This window comes from Sinocyclocheilus anshuiensis, unplaced genomic scaffold, assembly GCF_001515605.1.
Source record: "Sinocyclocheilus anshuiensis isolate Anshui unplaced genomic scaffold, SAMN03320099.WGS_v1.1 scaffold2090, whole genome shotgun sequence".
Taxonomy (NCBI): Eukaryota; Metazoa; Chordata; class Actinopteri; order Cypriniformes; family Cyprinidae; genus Sinocyclocheilus; species Sinocyclocheilus anshuiensis.
This window is the reverse complement of record NW_015560626.1, coordinates 1,191,309-1,206,676: the sequence shown is the minus strand read 5'-3', so window position 1 is coordinate 1,206,676 and position 15,368 is coordinate 1,191,309. Positions and strand designations below refer to the sequence as shown.

General features: G+C 36.1%; 1 protein-coding gene across 1 annotated transcript in view; it reads left to right on the top strand.

The window, feature by feature from the left end:
* LOC107681953 (rho guanine nucleotide exchange factor 25-like) overlaps nucleotides 1–15,368 on the top strand; it is a 71,404-nt gene that overhangs the window by 52,378 nt on the left and 3,658 nt on the right. Inside the window, exons 5-16 of the mRNA XM_016478328.1 lie at nucleotides 4,008–4,132; nucleotides 5,310–5,376; nucleotides 5,726–5,829; nucleotides 6,054–6,123; nucleotides 9,019–9,108; nucleotides 9,933–10,025; nucleotides 11,207–11,257; nucleotides 11,523–11,600; nucleotides 12,456–12,647; nucleotides 12,731–12,911; nucleotides 13,038–13,255; nucleotides 14,245–14,397. Coding sequence (XP_016333814.1) covers nucleotides 4,008–4,132; nucleotides 5,310–5,376; nucleotides 5,726–5,829; nucleotides 6,054–6,123; nucleotides 9,019–9,108; nucleotides 9,933–10,025; nucleotides 11,207–11,257; nucleotides 11,523–11,600; nucleotides 12,456–12,647; nucleotides 12,731–12,911; nucleotides 13,038–13,255; nucleotides 14,245–14,397 — 1,422 coding nt within the window. The remainder of the gene's footprint in view (nucleotides 1–4,007; nucleotides 4,133–5,309; nucleotides 5,377–5,725; nucleotides 5,830–6,053; nucleotides 6,124–9,018; nucleotides 9,109–9,932; nucleotides 10,026–11,206; nucleotides 11,258–11,522; nucleotides 11,601–12,455; nucleotides 12,648–12,730; nucleotides 12,912–13,037; nucleotides 13,256–14,244; nucleotides 14,398–15,368) is intronic.

The following is a 15,368-nucleotide window of genomic DNA, read 5'->3' as shown; positions in this document are numbered from 1 at the left end:
CTAGACATGTAAGTTATATGCTGCTTTATATTTTTGTGTAAAACCAGAATACAGTGGCCGATGGTGAGATTTTTATTAATAAATTCCCCCCTTAATAGCTTATTCAGGTATTTCTGTCTTGTAGATGAAGATGTTTACTTATATTTTACTGGAAAACAAGACAAACTTTTGCAGTTTATATTGGGTTTAACTACTTGGTATTGGTGTTGCTCTTCAGTGTTATGCGTTACTCTGTAACTTCCTGCCTCTCTCCATGGTGAGGCTGAGGTGTAGTTTATATCATAGTCATTTGTGTCTCTGATTCAGCTCAGCTGACACCCCACTTTGTACCTGATACAGAAACATTTGCTGTGGGGATCCAGCGTGAGTTTATTATTTGTTGGCTAATGGAAAATTCCTGAATAAATATGTAAGCACTTCTCGGATCCGGCCTGTCTCCCGGACGGAGGAACGCAGCACATGTTTAGCGAGCTAACTTGAACAATTTCCTGTAGAAAAACAACAACCAATATGATCTTTCTTTTTATTAAAGGTCCAAGTAAAGACTTTGGGGTTCTGGGCGGAAAACAAGCCATGGAGATAAAAAAAAAGGGTAAAGTGCAGGAGTGGGGGTTCTCTTGCGGGCTGTGCCAAAAAACATCTGGAAATTATCTGAGTAGACCTGTGAGCCAGGCAGGAGTAACCACACTGCTCTAAAACACACAAACACCACCCCGCACCAGAAAACAACACAATAGTGTAATATACTGTAATACTCAGACAAGCTTGATGGCACGAACGTATCAACAAAGTGTGGGGCGTAACACTGGACTACAACACAGCATGATGAAGCAATACAACACAACATAAACATGATTTACACAACCGTTCAGAAGTTTGGGGTTAGTAAGTTTGGATTCTATCTTTTAATTAAAATAATATTTTAATTAAATACTACATTTAAGCAGATTTAAACTGTTTTCATCACTGATAATAATGTTTCTTGAGCACCAAATCAGCATATTAGAATGATTTCTGAATGATCATGTGACACTGAAGACTGGAGTGATGATGCTGAAAATTCAGCGCCGCCATCATAGAAATAAATGAAATTTTAAAATATATTAAAATAGAAAACTGTTATTACTGTAGTAATCAGTATTACAGTTTTTAATGCATTTTTTATCAAATAAATGCAGCTTTGGTGAAACTTCTTTCAAGCATATTTTCAAATCTTACCAACCCCAAAGTTTTGAATGATTGTGTACATAAAAATTCAATAAGGGTCTTCATAACATAATAAATTGTAAAGCTGAGTCAAATTAAAATACGAATATCATAAAAATTAATTTACTGAACATTGTTTTTTTTCTAACTTTCTTCTGTAGACTGGTTATTAATTGGAATTGAATGAAGGGTGAAGCTTGCAAGCTTCAAAAAGAATGCAAAGCATCATAAAAGTGTTTGACTCGAATACTATTTCAAATACTCTAAAGCCATGCAATGGCTATTTATAAAACCTATTTGTTTTATTGGAACAAGTCAGATTCATGAAAAAATCATTCAGACCAGTTTTATGAACTGATTCATTAAGACAAAATAAATAAATAAAACAATTGTTCACAATTTGGTACTCTAATGAATGTAGCAAGGAGATGCTACATCTAGAACAGATGTCAAGATTTTCAGTAATTAATGGTTGAAGATTCAGCTTCTAACAAAGCAATTGGCTTCAGAAGACATGGAATTCAGTGCAAAAGTGATATGAATCACTTTATGGTTCTTTTGGATGGCATTTTGATCTGGCCCTTTTTCTTGTAACTGAATGGAAAAAAGCAACCAGTACTTATTCTTAAAGTAATCTCCTTTTGTGTTCCATGGAAAAAAGAAAATCACACAGATTTGGAGCGACATGAGGGTGAGTAAATGATCAAATGATGCAAGGAACTTCCGTTCATTGTAATCCACATCATTTTGGAATAGATTGTGTCACATTTTTCTCACACACAACACAATAGCACCCTTATAAGCAAAGGAAGTGCTTTGTAAACTCCTGTAAACAAAGTGGAAAAAAGCGTTAACATAATAGATGGATAGAGATGTGCTCTCCATCACAAGCTCTGAGCAGAGGAATCCTTGCTTTGAGGAGGATGTGTGATGTTATAGTGGAAGGAGTGTATTGTGTGTCAGAGAGAAAGAGAGCGAGAGACCAGGGTCCTGAGAATGAAGATAAAGTGATGCTTCACAGGTGACTGTGACGTTAACCAAACAGCTAAACAGCTTTGTTTAAAGGGCAGATCTTATCAGAGCTTTAGTGCATTTAAGGAGCAGGGAAACACAACAAATGGGTGTAATTGCTTTTTTTGTTGTTGTTGTTGTTTGTAGAAATGTTTTTGATGCTAACAAAGCGATAATATGTCTGTTGATGTACAGTACACTACTGAAGACATACTGCAGGGAAAACAATGACAAGTGGTTGTTTTTGTCTGCAGGTTATTTGATGTGGCCTTTACCCCTACCGAATAATCATTTCTTCATTACCTGTGACTGTCTTCACATCTCTGGCATTGATTTTGTCATACAACAGTGGTTATGCATAATATTTTATGCCACAAAGAGTGTTTTGTGTCAGTTAGATGACAAGCACTATTGTGTGTGGGTGCATTTTGCCTGTATTGTTACCAAATGGTCAAATGAATGTGCTAAATGATGCCTTAAAGGTTAGTTAATAGCAAAATTCTGGCATCATTCATTCACCCTCACGTCATTCCAAACTAGTGTCACTCTATTATTGTTTATATATTATTATACTATTTATTAATATTTTGAATTCGCTTTTATTTTTTTATATTTTCAGTTTTAATTTTAATTTTAATTTGTTTTAGTAATTTTGCTATGTGAATTTGTCTTTTTTATTTATTGTTTTTTTTTTATATATATATATATTGATTTAGCTTTAGGTTTTTTGACATTTAATTTATTTGTTTTTGTAATTTTAGTACTTCAACTTAATTTGCAGTTAGATGCCAAGGCAACAATTCTTAGTTTTTTCATATTTTTCATCTAATATTTTATTTTATTTTATTTCAGTTATTCAATTAACGAAAAAAATGGTAAACGTTCTAGTTTTAGTTAAAAATAACAACACTGTTTCCAACCCAAACCTGTGTGACATAAAAATATATTTTAGGAAATGTCACAGTATGTTTTTTTCTTTGTCCATACAACGAAAGCTAATGGTCAGCAAAGCGGCTTGATTTTATGGAATAGAAATGTAATTTGTTCAGTAATAAATCACGTATGAGTGTGGAACATATCTGAGTGATTTTAGCACAATGCTTTGCAGTTGCACAATTTTATCTTTTACTAGGCAAAAATTGTAAGTTATAAAAGAACACCATTTCACAACAAGTTGCATGATTTGATGTATTATTCATGTCTGTTGCACAAATAGTGTGTGGGAAGAGATACTTTTGAGATTTTAATGCTTTGTAGAAATAACAAGCATGACTACAAACAACTGTGAGGGACGTGACAAAGTGTGAGGATTTATAGCATAGTTTATGTCCTAGTTTTACCTCTGATGTGGTTAACAAACACATTAACAAAGACAGGACGTCTTCAGACTTCCTCTTTCCATCTCAAATTATTGAACAACTTGGAGGGCTGTATGCACATCTATCCTCTACTAAAACAATGGTCCATATCAACCAAAACAATTTGACACAAGTTTCTGTGAGAACATAGCTACTTCATGGGGTCAATGGAGATTCAGGGTAGTGCATCTCCTCTGTCTCGTTGGTGTCATGATTATTGATGAGTGCTGAACTCCTGTTATCATTCAGTCACTGTCACCAACAGACCCAGCGTGCTCTTTTCCTGTCACCTAGGCAACCTGAGCTATTACAACAGCTCATATCTTCCCAATCCACTCTCTCTCCTCTGTCCCTGCAGCCATCCCTGGAGTGAATAACATTTCAGCATTATGTCTCGCCTCTTATTCACAGTTATCCTCCTCTGTGTCTCAGATCACCCAGTGCACCAGCCTACAGGCTGACGACAATTGCTCTGCGTTGATGGATGACAACTCCAGCCAATCATCAGCCACCATAGACAGCGAAGAAGATCGGAAGAGTGCCTTAGAAAAAAGCATGTGTGTGTGAAATCTCCTTTATTAGCAGCTTGTGTTAAGTAACATAGGAACTTCTTATTTTAGATTGCTTACATAACAGAAATGCTTCATTTAAAACTTTTTGATGTGGTATTACTTTGAGATTTCTGTTGCAATATTTAACAGAGCAGACATCAGATGTTCATTAGTACACCACAATCATGTCATCCGTGAAGGAAAATCCAGTTTAAGCCAGTAGGGGGTTAACTAGTTCAAGCTGGTAGACTAGTCACAACAGCTTAAGGAGATAAAGTTGGTTTTTGGATCATGGTAGCTGGAGGATCATGACCATCTTGGACTATCTAATGACTATGTTAGATCAATTTATGACAAAATTGGACCTGTTATGACCTGTTATGTTATTATCTTATCTGGCAACCAAGATTTGTTTAGGCCAGTACCAGCTAGAAACCAGCTGCCAGAGGGCCAACACAGGTCAAACTGGTTTTTGAAACATCATCAATTTAAGATCATCTTAAACTAGCTAAAGATAATCTTAGACCAGCTAATCACCATCTTAGATGAGCTAATGATCAGCCTGGACTAGCTAATAACCATCTTTACAAGCTAGAAACCAGCTACCCGCTGACCAGGTTAAACTGTTTTTTGAAACATGATAGCTGCTAGACCAGATGAAGATCATCTTAAACCGACTAAAGGTAATCTTAGACGAGCTAATGACCAGCTTGGACCAACTAATGACCATTTTAACTAGCTAGAAACCAGCTGGTCTTACAGGTGAAACTTTTTTTGTACCAGCTAAAGGCAATCTTAAACCAGCTAAACATAATCCAGCTAATGACATTTTAGATTATTTTATGACCATCTTGGACCAGCTAATGACCATATTAACCAGCTAGAGACTAGCTAAAGATCACCTTAATCCAGGTAAAGCTCATCTTAGACCAACTAATTCATCCACTGTGTTCCAAAACACAGCTACCATCATAAACTAGATTTTCCAGTAGGAATATTCACACATTCGATATAAAGGCCCTTCACAAATAGCTCCCAGATTATTAATATGCTTGCGCCAGTCAGAACTCTGCTAATATTACACCCTGTATTACTCACAGCACATGTTTTGAGCTGTCAGATATTGTTAATGTATTGAATGACTTGATGAAACCAGTGAAAGCTGACCTCCTTTCTTCTGCAGGTATGTTTTAAAAGAGTTGATAGAGACAGAAAAGCTGTATGTAGCTGATCTAGGACTTATTGTGGAGGTGAGCTTAAAATATCTATTAACAAATCACATGTGGATTTGATCAACTGTTACGGAATGCTACCAATTTTCCTGTAATCTTAGAATGACTCGGATGCATTTCAGAGCATTTAATCACCACAGAATTAGATTTGATGCATCAACTGACCTGAATTCCTCTCAGCTGTAATACTGAACACAGTATAAATCAAAGTAATGGTGCCTGGATTTAAAATATTTGCAATATGATGATCTACATTTTTTTATGAGAGTGATATTTTATCACACTTGAAATGCCTCAGATTTAATAATAAAAGAGTATTTGTATGGGTCATGAGCTTTGGAAGTTCATCATGTTCTGTCTCTCAAAGGGCTACATGGCCTCTATGAATGCAAAAGGAGTTCCAGAAGATATGAAGGGAAAAGACAAAATAGTGTTCGGGAATATTCATCAGATCTACGACTGGCATAAAGAGTAGGTTTATCTGTGTTTGTGTGTATATCACAAATCTGAAAGGACTTTCAGTATATTCCTAAACCTTTAGACTGAATTGTCCTCAGCTTCTCATGCCCTTGCATTTTCTACACTGATTTTTTTGGGAAAAATCTGTGGAATTTAGTGCATGCAGATTCCATATGGTCCTGCTGATGACTTATGGTGGGCTCAATGTCTGATTCTCCCCTCTGTTCTGATCTTAGTTATTTCCTGGGTGAGCTGGAGAAATGTGTGGCTGAGCCTGAACGACTGGCCCAACTTTTTATCAAACATGTAAGTCTCTCTATTATTCTCGCTTTCATCTGTCTGTCTGTTTCTGGCAAGGTTGAGCAGAACTTCCTCTTGCACTGAGTAAACTGAGCTGAGAAAACACAGGGGTTTTTAACACGCACGCCTGTTTTAACACCCCATTTATTCTCCCATCATCCCACTCTATTTCTGTCCCCCCTCAGACACCCTGCTACTGATACGGCCCATTTGAGGCTGTGTGTTTGCTTGTGTTGTGTCCATTGGCTCACAACCACAAGGGGAAAAGAGGCGGGAAAAGAAAGAGGAACAACAAGCACAGCTACGTCCTTTGATAACACTACTGCTTTACACACCATGTCTATTTCTGGAGTTCAGTCCTATGCTATGGACATACACACATAAATAACTCGTCAAGAAGAAACAACACCATTCCCGCCACCCACAGACATACACGTTAAAAACTAAAATTCGTAGGTATACATTTGTGAAAAGTACTTCGCAGTAATTTGTTAAAAGCTACCACATGCTGTGATACAAGTTTTGGTGGTGAATCAAAGTGTTTTGCTTAAATGAAAAGCGCTGAGTTACTGTACGAAATGGCGTCTGCCAGCATTTGCCCTTTCTACCGTTTAATGAGCCTGAGCCCTTTGGGTAAGAACTTAAAAAGGCTTGAGGGGAATAAAGAACCTTATAACAAAAATCTAAAGGTTGAGTCAAACTGTGAAACAAGCATAGTGGGAAATCGGTTGGTAATGAGAAACAGTAATGGAGGGTGAGTGAGGGCCAGACTGTCTTCACACCTTTTTTTTCCTTTCACAAACAAGACCTTCCCCCCTCTCTTTCTCGTTCCAATTTCCTCAGCCTCTGCTCTCACCCTTTCTTTTAACTCATACAGTGCATAACAAAGTTATTAGACACTGAAGTTATGGACTTTCCAACTTCCAGTCATTGATGCGTAACGTAGATAAATTAAGATAATGGGTTGCAAAATCTTTCAGCTCGTCTCAGACAGTCTTATAAGGACATCACTTTACTGAAAAAAAAAAAAAATTCTGAATTAGTATTTTTTTGCTGTTTTCTTGTAAAAATAACCAAACATATTACATTAATTATAATTTTGAATTATAATAATTAATAATACAAATAATAGTTAGCATAAATTTAGCAAATAAGTTAGTTTATTCTGCTATACAGTAGTTACATTTGTTAACATTATTTAATGCATTAGGTATCATGAACTAACACATTTTACAATAATATTAATGTGTTATTAATTTAAAAGCAAATTTAATACATTTAATTTATAAATATCCTATTGTCCTTTGATAATTAGTGTTCATTCATAATTCTTTAATACGTTAATTTGTTTCTTTCATAATACATTAAAGGGATAGTTCACCCAACAGGTATGGAATGACATGAGGGTGAGTAAATGATAACAACATTTTCATTTTTGTGTGAACTATTCCTTTAATACTCACAGGGATTAAAGTTTTCCGTCGCTACGACGGATTTCAGTCAGCCGTGAGGACAAGCACTCCTAATTACAAGAAGAAAAAAACTGCTCTTAAACTGGGTGTGTGGCATGACTGAGGAATGGGGTTTGGTCGAAGAAAATTTTTGCTTTAACCCCTGTACTCATATATTTAGAAATTTGTATTAATCCAAAAATATTAAATATTGTAAAATATTATTCATTTTTAATGTGTGATTCCTAATATATTATCTACTGTTAGCAAGTTAAACATTATAAAGTGTTACTGAAAATAAACTTGATTCAAGATGAAATCAGTTTTAAGGAAAGAACAGAAATCCTGATTATGAAATGAATTTTGTGCAGTGTCCATATGAAGCTCTTACAGTCTGTTGTTAGAACCATTCATGCTTTGACGTCTACCCAGTTGGCTTGTCTCTAGGCAACTCATTCAGTGTGTATAAGTGTTTATTTCTGTGTGTGAGGTAGTGTCCAGTTGTAACGTCCTACTACCTGAATGCAGTGTGTATGAGAGAGAGAATGGGGCTCTGATTACATTGAGGATAATTGGGCTGAATTATACATGGCCTTCTGCTCATGCTCCTCCATCAGTGTTGCGTAATCTCTCTCTGCCGTCACAGCACGCTGCTTTTATACTGCAGACAAAGTCAGTTTCAGACTTATTAAACACTTACTGCAGCTTGAAAGTTTCCATTGAATCACCTCTGTCATGATACATGTCCACCGCTCCCCATCTTTTTCTAGCTGCATTTACGTGTAGGATCAGGAAAGAAGGATTTAGATCAGATGAACTACCAGTAGTGACCAATTTATCAATCTTTTTCTTAAATGTCTTTGACATATTTCCATAACAGTTACTGTTTCCTCTCATTGGCAACTATTTACTAATAGGATTTCTGGACATTAGATTGTACTTAATGAGTGTATATTTAGTAAATATTATCCCTTAAAAGCCACTTTCAGACACTTAAGGCACTCTAACAAATATATGAATGCCATTACTTTAGATACAAAAAAATCAAACTAGATGGATTGTGCAAACAAATGATGAGAGAGCCTTTCTGAGATCTAACTGCAATTATTTTTATCTAATACAAGAGATTTTTAGTGACTGTATGAAGTCACTTTCCCTCAAGTCGATAAAAATGTCCTAGTAGTTTCATCACATTAATAGTGGACATTAACTATATTTTATCTCAGTTTGAGCTGTATATATATATTATTTTATTATTCAATTATTACATTTAAATTAAAATAGTATTAAAAAGGAATCATATTTTTTTATGTGGTTTAAGTGTCCAAATACTTCTTGTGCAACATGCAACTATTACTACTCAGTATAACTATAAATCTATAAATACTTCGCTGTATAACTACTCTGCTGAGCTAATTCAGTCTGCCCTTTCTGTTTGCACAAACCACAGGAAAGACGGCTTCACATGTACGTGGTATATTGCCAGAACAAACCTAAGTCTGAGCACATCGTGTCAGAATACATTGAGACCTACTTTGAGGTAAGTGCATATGAAGTGCAAGCACACAAACACATGCATACACACTCAAGTGGAGTCCTCAAAGATGCACAGGTTAAGCGTGAGGGGCTGTTTTGGGCACACAAACCCAACTGTGTAAATATCTCATGGCAGACTTTCTCGCTCTCTTTCCATTTGCACTGTGTGTGTGTGTGTAATCGTTCAGTGGACATGAAGGCCCCGACTGACCCATCAATTCTTGGAACAGACAAAACAGGGAGCTGCTTGATCGAAAAGTTTGACACTTAATGGATTCTTCTCTGTGCTGTGCCAAAACATTTAGAGGTTTGATAGCTGGCATTACTTTAGGTTTTATAGATTGAGATTGCAGGGCATTATGGGATAATGGCTCAAGGAGAGTGTTTGGAGTGGAATACCAGCATAAGTTTAATGCATACTGTCCAGTATGTACTGCATACTGCCTACCATTTTATAGTATTTGAAACCGTATGTAAAATGAAGTTAAATTTATAATTTTTTTTTTAAATATTTTTTTTTACCCAATTTTGGTCTTAACTTATTAATCATATGATGTGTCAAGAAAAAGATGGTAAAGGGATAAAATATTAATTGCAATATCCTTTATTTGCATTCTGCACCTATCGGCAAATGAAATAGCTCATCTGGGTGCACTATTTTATACTGCACACAGTATGCGTACTGCAAAAAAATAACAAAATGTAAAAAATAAAAAAATAAAAAAGTGTGGATAGTATTGTAGTATGCTGTCCAGAACGCTGGCTTTCTCTTTTTGTGCATAAAGGAATCAGTCAATGAGGTGAATGTTTGTGTGTGTTTGTGTGCAGGAGCTGAAACAGCAGCTGGGTCACAGGCTGCAGCTGAACGACCTGCTCATCAAACCCGTGCAGAGGATCATGAAGTACCAGCTGCTTCTGAAGGTGAAACAGAGTGCAACACACAGACGTGCACAAACACACACATTCTTGTGCAGGGAAAGTATTTATTTGATCCCCTGCTGATTTTGTTAGTTTGCCCACTTACAAAGAAATGAAGGTCTGTAATTTTTATGGTAGGTTTATTTTAACGGATAGAGACAGAATACCAACCAAAAAATCCAGAAAAAACACATTTAAATTGATTTGCATTTCAGTGAGTGAAATGTATATATAACTATAAAACTATAAGTAACTCTTATTGACCCCAAACTTTTTAACGGTATTATGTGTTCTTATATTCTGCCCTGGTTGGCAATCACTTAAGAAAGAAATGGATTCTTTGTATGCCGATGCCTTTGGTTTTAAACTTATCACAGTAACACCACAGACCTGTTACTATTCACAACATATCTGAAGTTTAAGGAAGAATAATAGTAAAATGTTGCCAATGCCAACTGTCATGCGGTTAAATTTAACTGAAATCTCAATGGTTTTTCTTAGCTGCTTTGTACTGTAACTGTAGAGTCACCCACATTCAGTACATTTCTTCTCATGTTCAAGGATCCACCAGCTTACTGCTCAGAATGATGCACTCTTTTTGTGCATAAAGGAATCAGTCAATGAGGTGAATGTTTGTGTGTGTTTGTGTGCAGGAGCTGAAACAGCAGCTGGGTCACAGGCTGCAGCTGAACGACCTGCTCATCAAACCCGTGCAGAGGATCATGAAGTACCAGCTGCTTCTGAAGGTGAAACAGAGTGCAACACACAGACGTGCACAAACACACACATTCTTGTGCACTCATGGCTCATTCTATTAGGAGTGTTGTGGACCATGTCTAATCAATTCAACATCATAAATAAAACTAGAATATCAAATTATTATCAAATACTGATGAAGATGTATTTGATTTTAAGAGTAAAAAGTAAAGAAAAATGTCCATTGCCACACTTTGTATGTGTGGTATCAAAAAATACTTTGTATCATGGTAAGCATAACTCTCTTATGCTTACCATGCCTGCATTCATTTGATCAAAAATACAGTAAAAACAGTAATTCAAGTATCTACCAGCGTTCTGCACAAAATACACTTAATTAGTTTCCACACACAAAAAGCCATTAGTACAAATAGACCCCGATACAAAAATAGAATGTTCTAGAGCTCACGCTGTGTGTCTTGCGACAGGATTTCCTCAAGTACTACACAAAGGCTGGGATGGACACTGAAGAGCTGGAGGTATGAGTCACTCAGACACCATAATTATTATGCAAGTTTAATTTCTCAAGACCAGAAACACATAATCCCACCAAGGAACATTGTGTGACTCCTTGACTATGCCAACATATTTTTTTTCTTCACTTTGGTGTCAGTTTGAGCCAGAAATCAGTAATACTGTACTTGCTCATAGGCTTTAGTAAGGAACTGAGGTCAGTTTCCACGCATTGCTCTTTCTTGCATTCTGTCCTTCATCTTTCTCTGTCTTTCTTTCACTCTGGAACAGAAAGCAGTGGAGGTGATGTGTTTTGTTCCGAAGCGCTGCAATGACATGATGAACGTGGGTCGGCTGCAAGGCTTTGAGGTATGGCGCCAGATGCAGGCTGTGGTTTAAAGCTGTCGGGCTGTGGAAATGCTGGGAGAGACTCTGATCCCCTGAAGCAAGGGAGTGCAAGAGAGACTGAAAAAAATTGAAAATGCAGATTTTTTTTCAGCAAAGGTGCATCAAATTAATCAAAAGAGACAGTAAAAACTTTTACTTTTTTATATCAGTTAATATAAAACTTTTATTCATCAAAGAATCCAGAAAAAAAATGTATCACAGTTTCCAAAATATTAAGCAGTACAACCGTTTTCAGCATTGATAATAAAAGCAAATAATACTTGAAAACAATATTTCACAATATTACTGTTTTTTTACTGTATTTTTATTAAAATAAATGTAGCCTTAGTGAGCATGATACATTTTTACATATATCATATTTTTTATTTATTCCTAATCAATAATCTCTTTTCATTGCAATGTAGCATATTTATGTATGTTTTGTATGTTGTGTTTTTCTAGGATTTTGTTCTTTGCCTTTAGCATGTTCACTGGTTGTATGATTTTCTATAAAGCTACTTTGGAATGATATTTATTATTAAAAAAAAATGGGTAAAAGAAAAAAACATTAGTTTAGTTAGCTAATGCAGGTTAAATATTTTCCACATATTTTACTATTTCGTTTTGGCTTTTAGGCACAATGATAACTGAAATCCAGCCAAAAGTTTTTTTTGCAGTAACATGTATATGTTATGTATACTGTATATAATATAATTACGTGTATATACACAAACACAGTTAGCTGTGTTTATATTTTAAGAAGGGGATCATCATATTTGGGGGTCCCAAAGGGTTTGAAAAGCCTTGCCCTAAAACCATATATTCTGTCTTTATCAGGGGAAGATCACGGCACAAGGAAAGCTTCTCCAGCAAGACACGTTCACAATTGCAGAACAGGACAACAGCATCCTTTCCCGCTCTAAAGAGAGACGGGTCTTCCTGTTTGAACAGCTTGTCATCTTCAGTGAGCCAATAGACAGGAAGAAAGGATTCTCTCTACCTGGATATATTTTTAAGAACAGTATTAAGGTGAGTTTGAGGAAGTTATCATCATATAAGGTTACTGTATTATGCAGTATGTTTGCATTGGTTAACAGGGCTTCTCCTTTCAGATAAGTTGTCTGGGTGTGGAGGTGTGTGTAGACGGTGACCCAAATCGTTTTGCCCTGTCATCTCGCGGGGCTGATGGCAGCACGGTGCGATTTGTCTTGCACTCGTCATCGCAGGATATCTGCAAGGCTTGGGTCAGTGACGTGAGCCAAATACTGGAGACCCAACGTAATTTCCTAAATGGTGAGACCTTCAAAGTTTCCCCAGCGGTTCAGTCAAAGTAGCTGCCATATTTAAATGACATGAACATAAAGCTATGAGGGATAAAAGGACAGTCGGTTCAGCGTTTTTGTTTTGTGTGTGTTTCAGCCCTGCAGTCGCCCATAGAGTACCAGAGAAAGGAGAGCAAGAGCAACAGTTTGGGCCGTAGCATGAAGCCTCCTCTGTCAGCAGTGGTTGGTCTGAGGCCCCACTCCTCAGCTTCTATCGACCGACACAAACTGCCCTGTCTGCGCTCCTGTAACACATCTTTGCCCTCTCTCTACCTGCCCAGCCAGGTCCCCACTGATGACCACTCGCAGCCAGAGGTAAGAGAGCTCAAGCATCTGAGGTTTGCTTGAAACTCAAGCACCCTTTTTTTGTGGTCATCCATGCTTTTAATCAAACCTAGGCCGAATTCCAATTTTCATGCAAACTAATAAACAAGATTGGGTTTAATGCGTCCCAAATCATAGTATACTTAATGGTGTACTATTTTTGAATGTTTAGTATGCATACTTGAACAGTTTTTACCGGTTCTCTTTTGACTTTTTGATGTGTTGTTACTGTTAACTAAAACTATTAAAAAACTTGTTTGTTAATTGAAATAAAGCTAAAAAAAAAACAGATGAAAAATGAAAATTAGAAATGTTTCCTTGGAAATTAACTGAAATACATTTAAGTTTAATTACTAACTAAAACTGACATAAAAATAAATTAACACTATTTAGAAATGCTTCAAAAAGAAAAACTACCTATGAAATGGCAAAATGACAAAACTGAAATAAAAAAGAAATTAAAACTATTTAGATATGCTTAAAAAATACTAAATAGAAAAAGCATGTAACGAAAAGCTAAAAAGCTCATTTAAAATAGCTATAAAAACTATAATAGTGTGTGTAGTATATAAGTAATAGTGAAATAACACTCCACAGATATAATCAAATCAAAAACAATAATAATAATCATCATATAAAATCACTAAATTAAAAATATTAAAATAAATGTTTCAAAATATTTATTAAAAAACTATGATAGTATGTTAATAATAGTAAAATAACACTTTACAGATAATAATATACAGTATAATATTTAAATACAAACATGAGTATGTTACTGTAGTTAGTATTGCTGAGAAAGATTGGCCTCTTCTGTCTGAGATCATTTCCTTAACTTTCACCTCAACTTATTTCTTTTAAGTTTTCTTTACTCATCCCAGTGTCATCATCTGAGGGGTCACAATCGTATGTGGTAAATGGATATAAATAACTCGTTATTTCTTGTAATTTTGTAACTGCTGTTTCTGTCTGATGTCCAGCGCTGTCCGGTGGACTCCAGACTGAATTCCCAGACGGTGTCTCCAACTCATGTGCAGCTGGCCTTCTCTGAAGAGCAGTCATTCTCCCAGGCACCTCTAAACCGCCAGGCATTCTCCAACGGCCTGTGTTCCTCTAGCACGCAAGCCTCACAGGTAAAGTGCACGCTATGCTGGTGTTTGGTAAGCATGCAATTTAGAAAAAGAAGCCACACCGCTCCCCCTGCTGGTGTAATGTAGACATTCAATAACAAACATAAACGGGCTTATTTGCAGGACAGGTACAATGACTAAAGCTCTGGGTTTAAGTGATTTAATACAACTGGTTTCATTGCAAATTATATTTCCGAAAAAACTATTGGAGTAAAATATTAGCTAATTTTATTAGAAATAGTGCAGAGTCTTGAATATTTCTTATTGATTTTACCTCATAACATCTTTAATCATATTTATGACTGCTGTGAAGTCTCCTTTGTTGAGGTTTTCCCTATTCTGATACTATTAAAACATCCCTCTCCGTCTACAGCGACGTCTAGTCCCGAATGAGCTTTGATGACAGCTCAACAATAGTTGTGTGTGAAATAGCTGTTTATCTGCTTTACTCAGGCCTTTGAGCAACAGCACTTCACAAACAGGAAGGAGACAGGTTGACAGAAGGAAGTAACCGATCCCTAACAAACGCCTGATTGTTCTTGCAGGCTATTGAATCAGACTGGTGCTGGATCCAAGCGCTGTTTTGACTTCAGTTCCCCTGTGCTTTTGTCTAAAGCCAGCTACTTTTCATGCTAAGTTAATTTTATAGTAGTTTATCTTCTATATCTAAATCTAAAATTATCTACCATCTAATTTAAATTAATGCCGGCAATGATTACATTTCTTCAGGCTATATTTGTAACATTAAGGAAAAATAGGGGGTTCTTAGGATGTGCTTATATTAGCATTTTGATTGTTATTTCTATTCTGATATTGAAGGTGAGAAATGAGTCAAGGACAGGTATACCAAGGGACACCGATCATAACTAAGATATGAGGTTTATAATAAGTGTGAAAAGCTTTCTAGACAGAACCAAAAAGCAAGGCATAAGACAATAACACACCTGTCTCTCTCATATCTAACAAGGATTCTT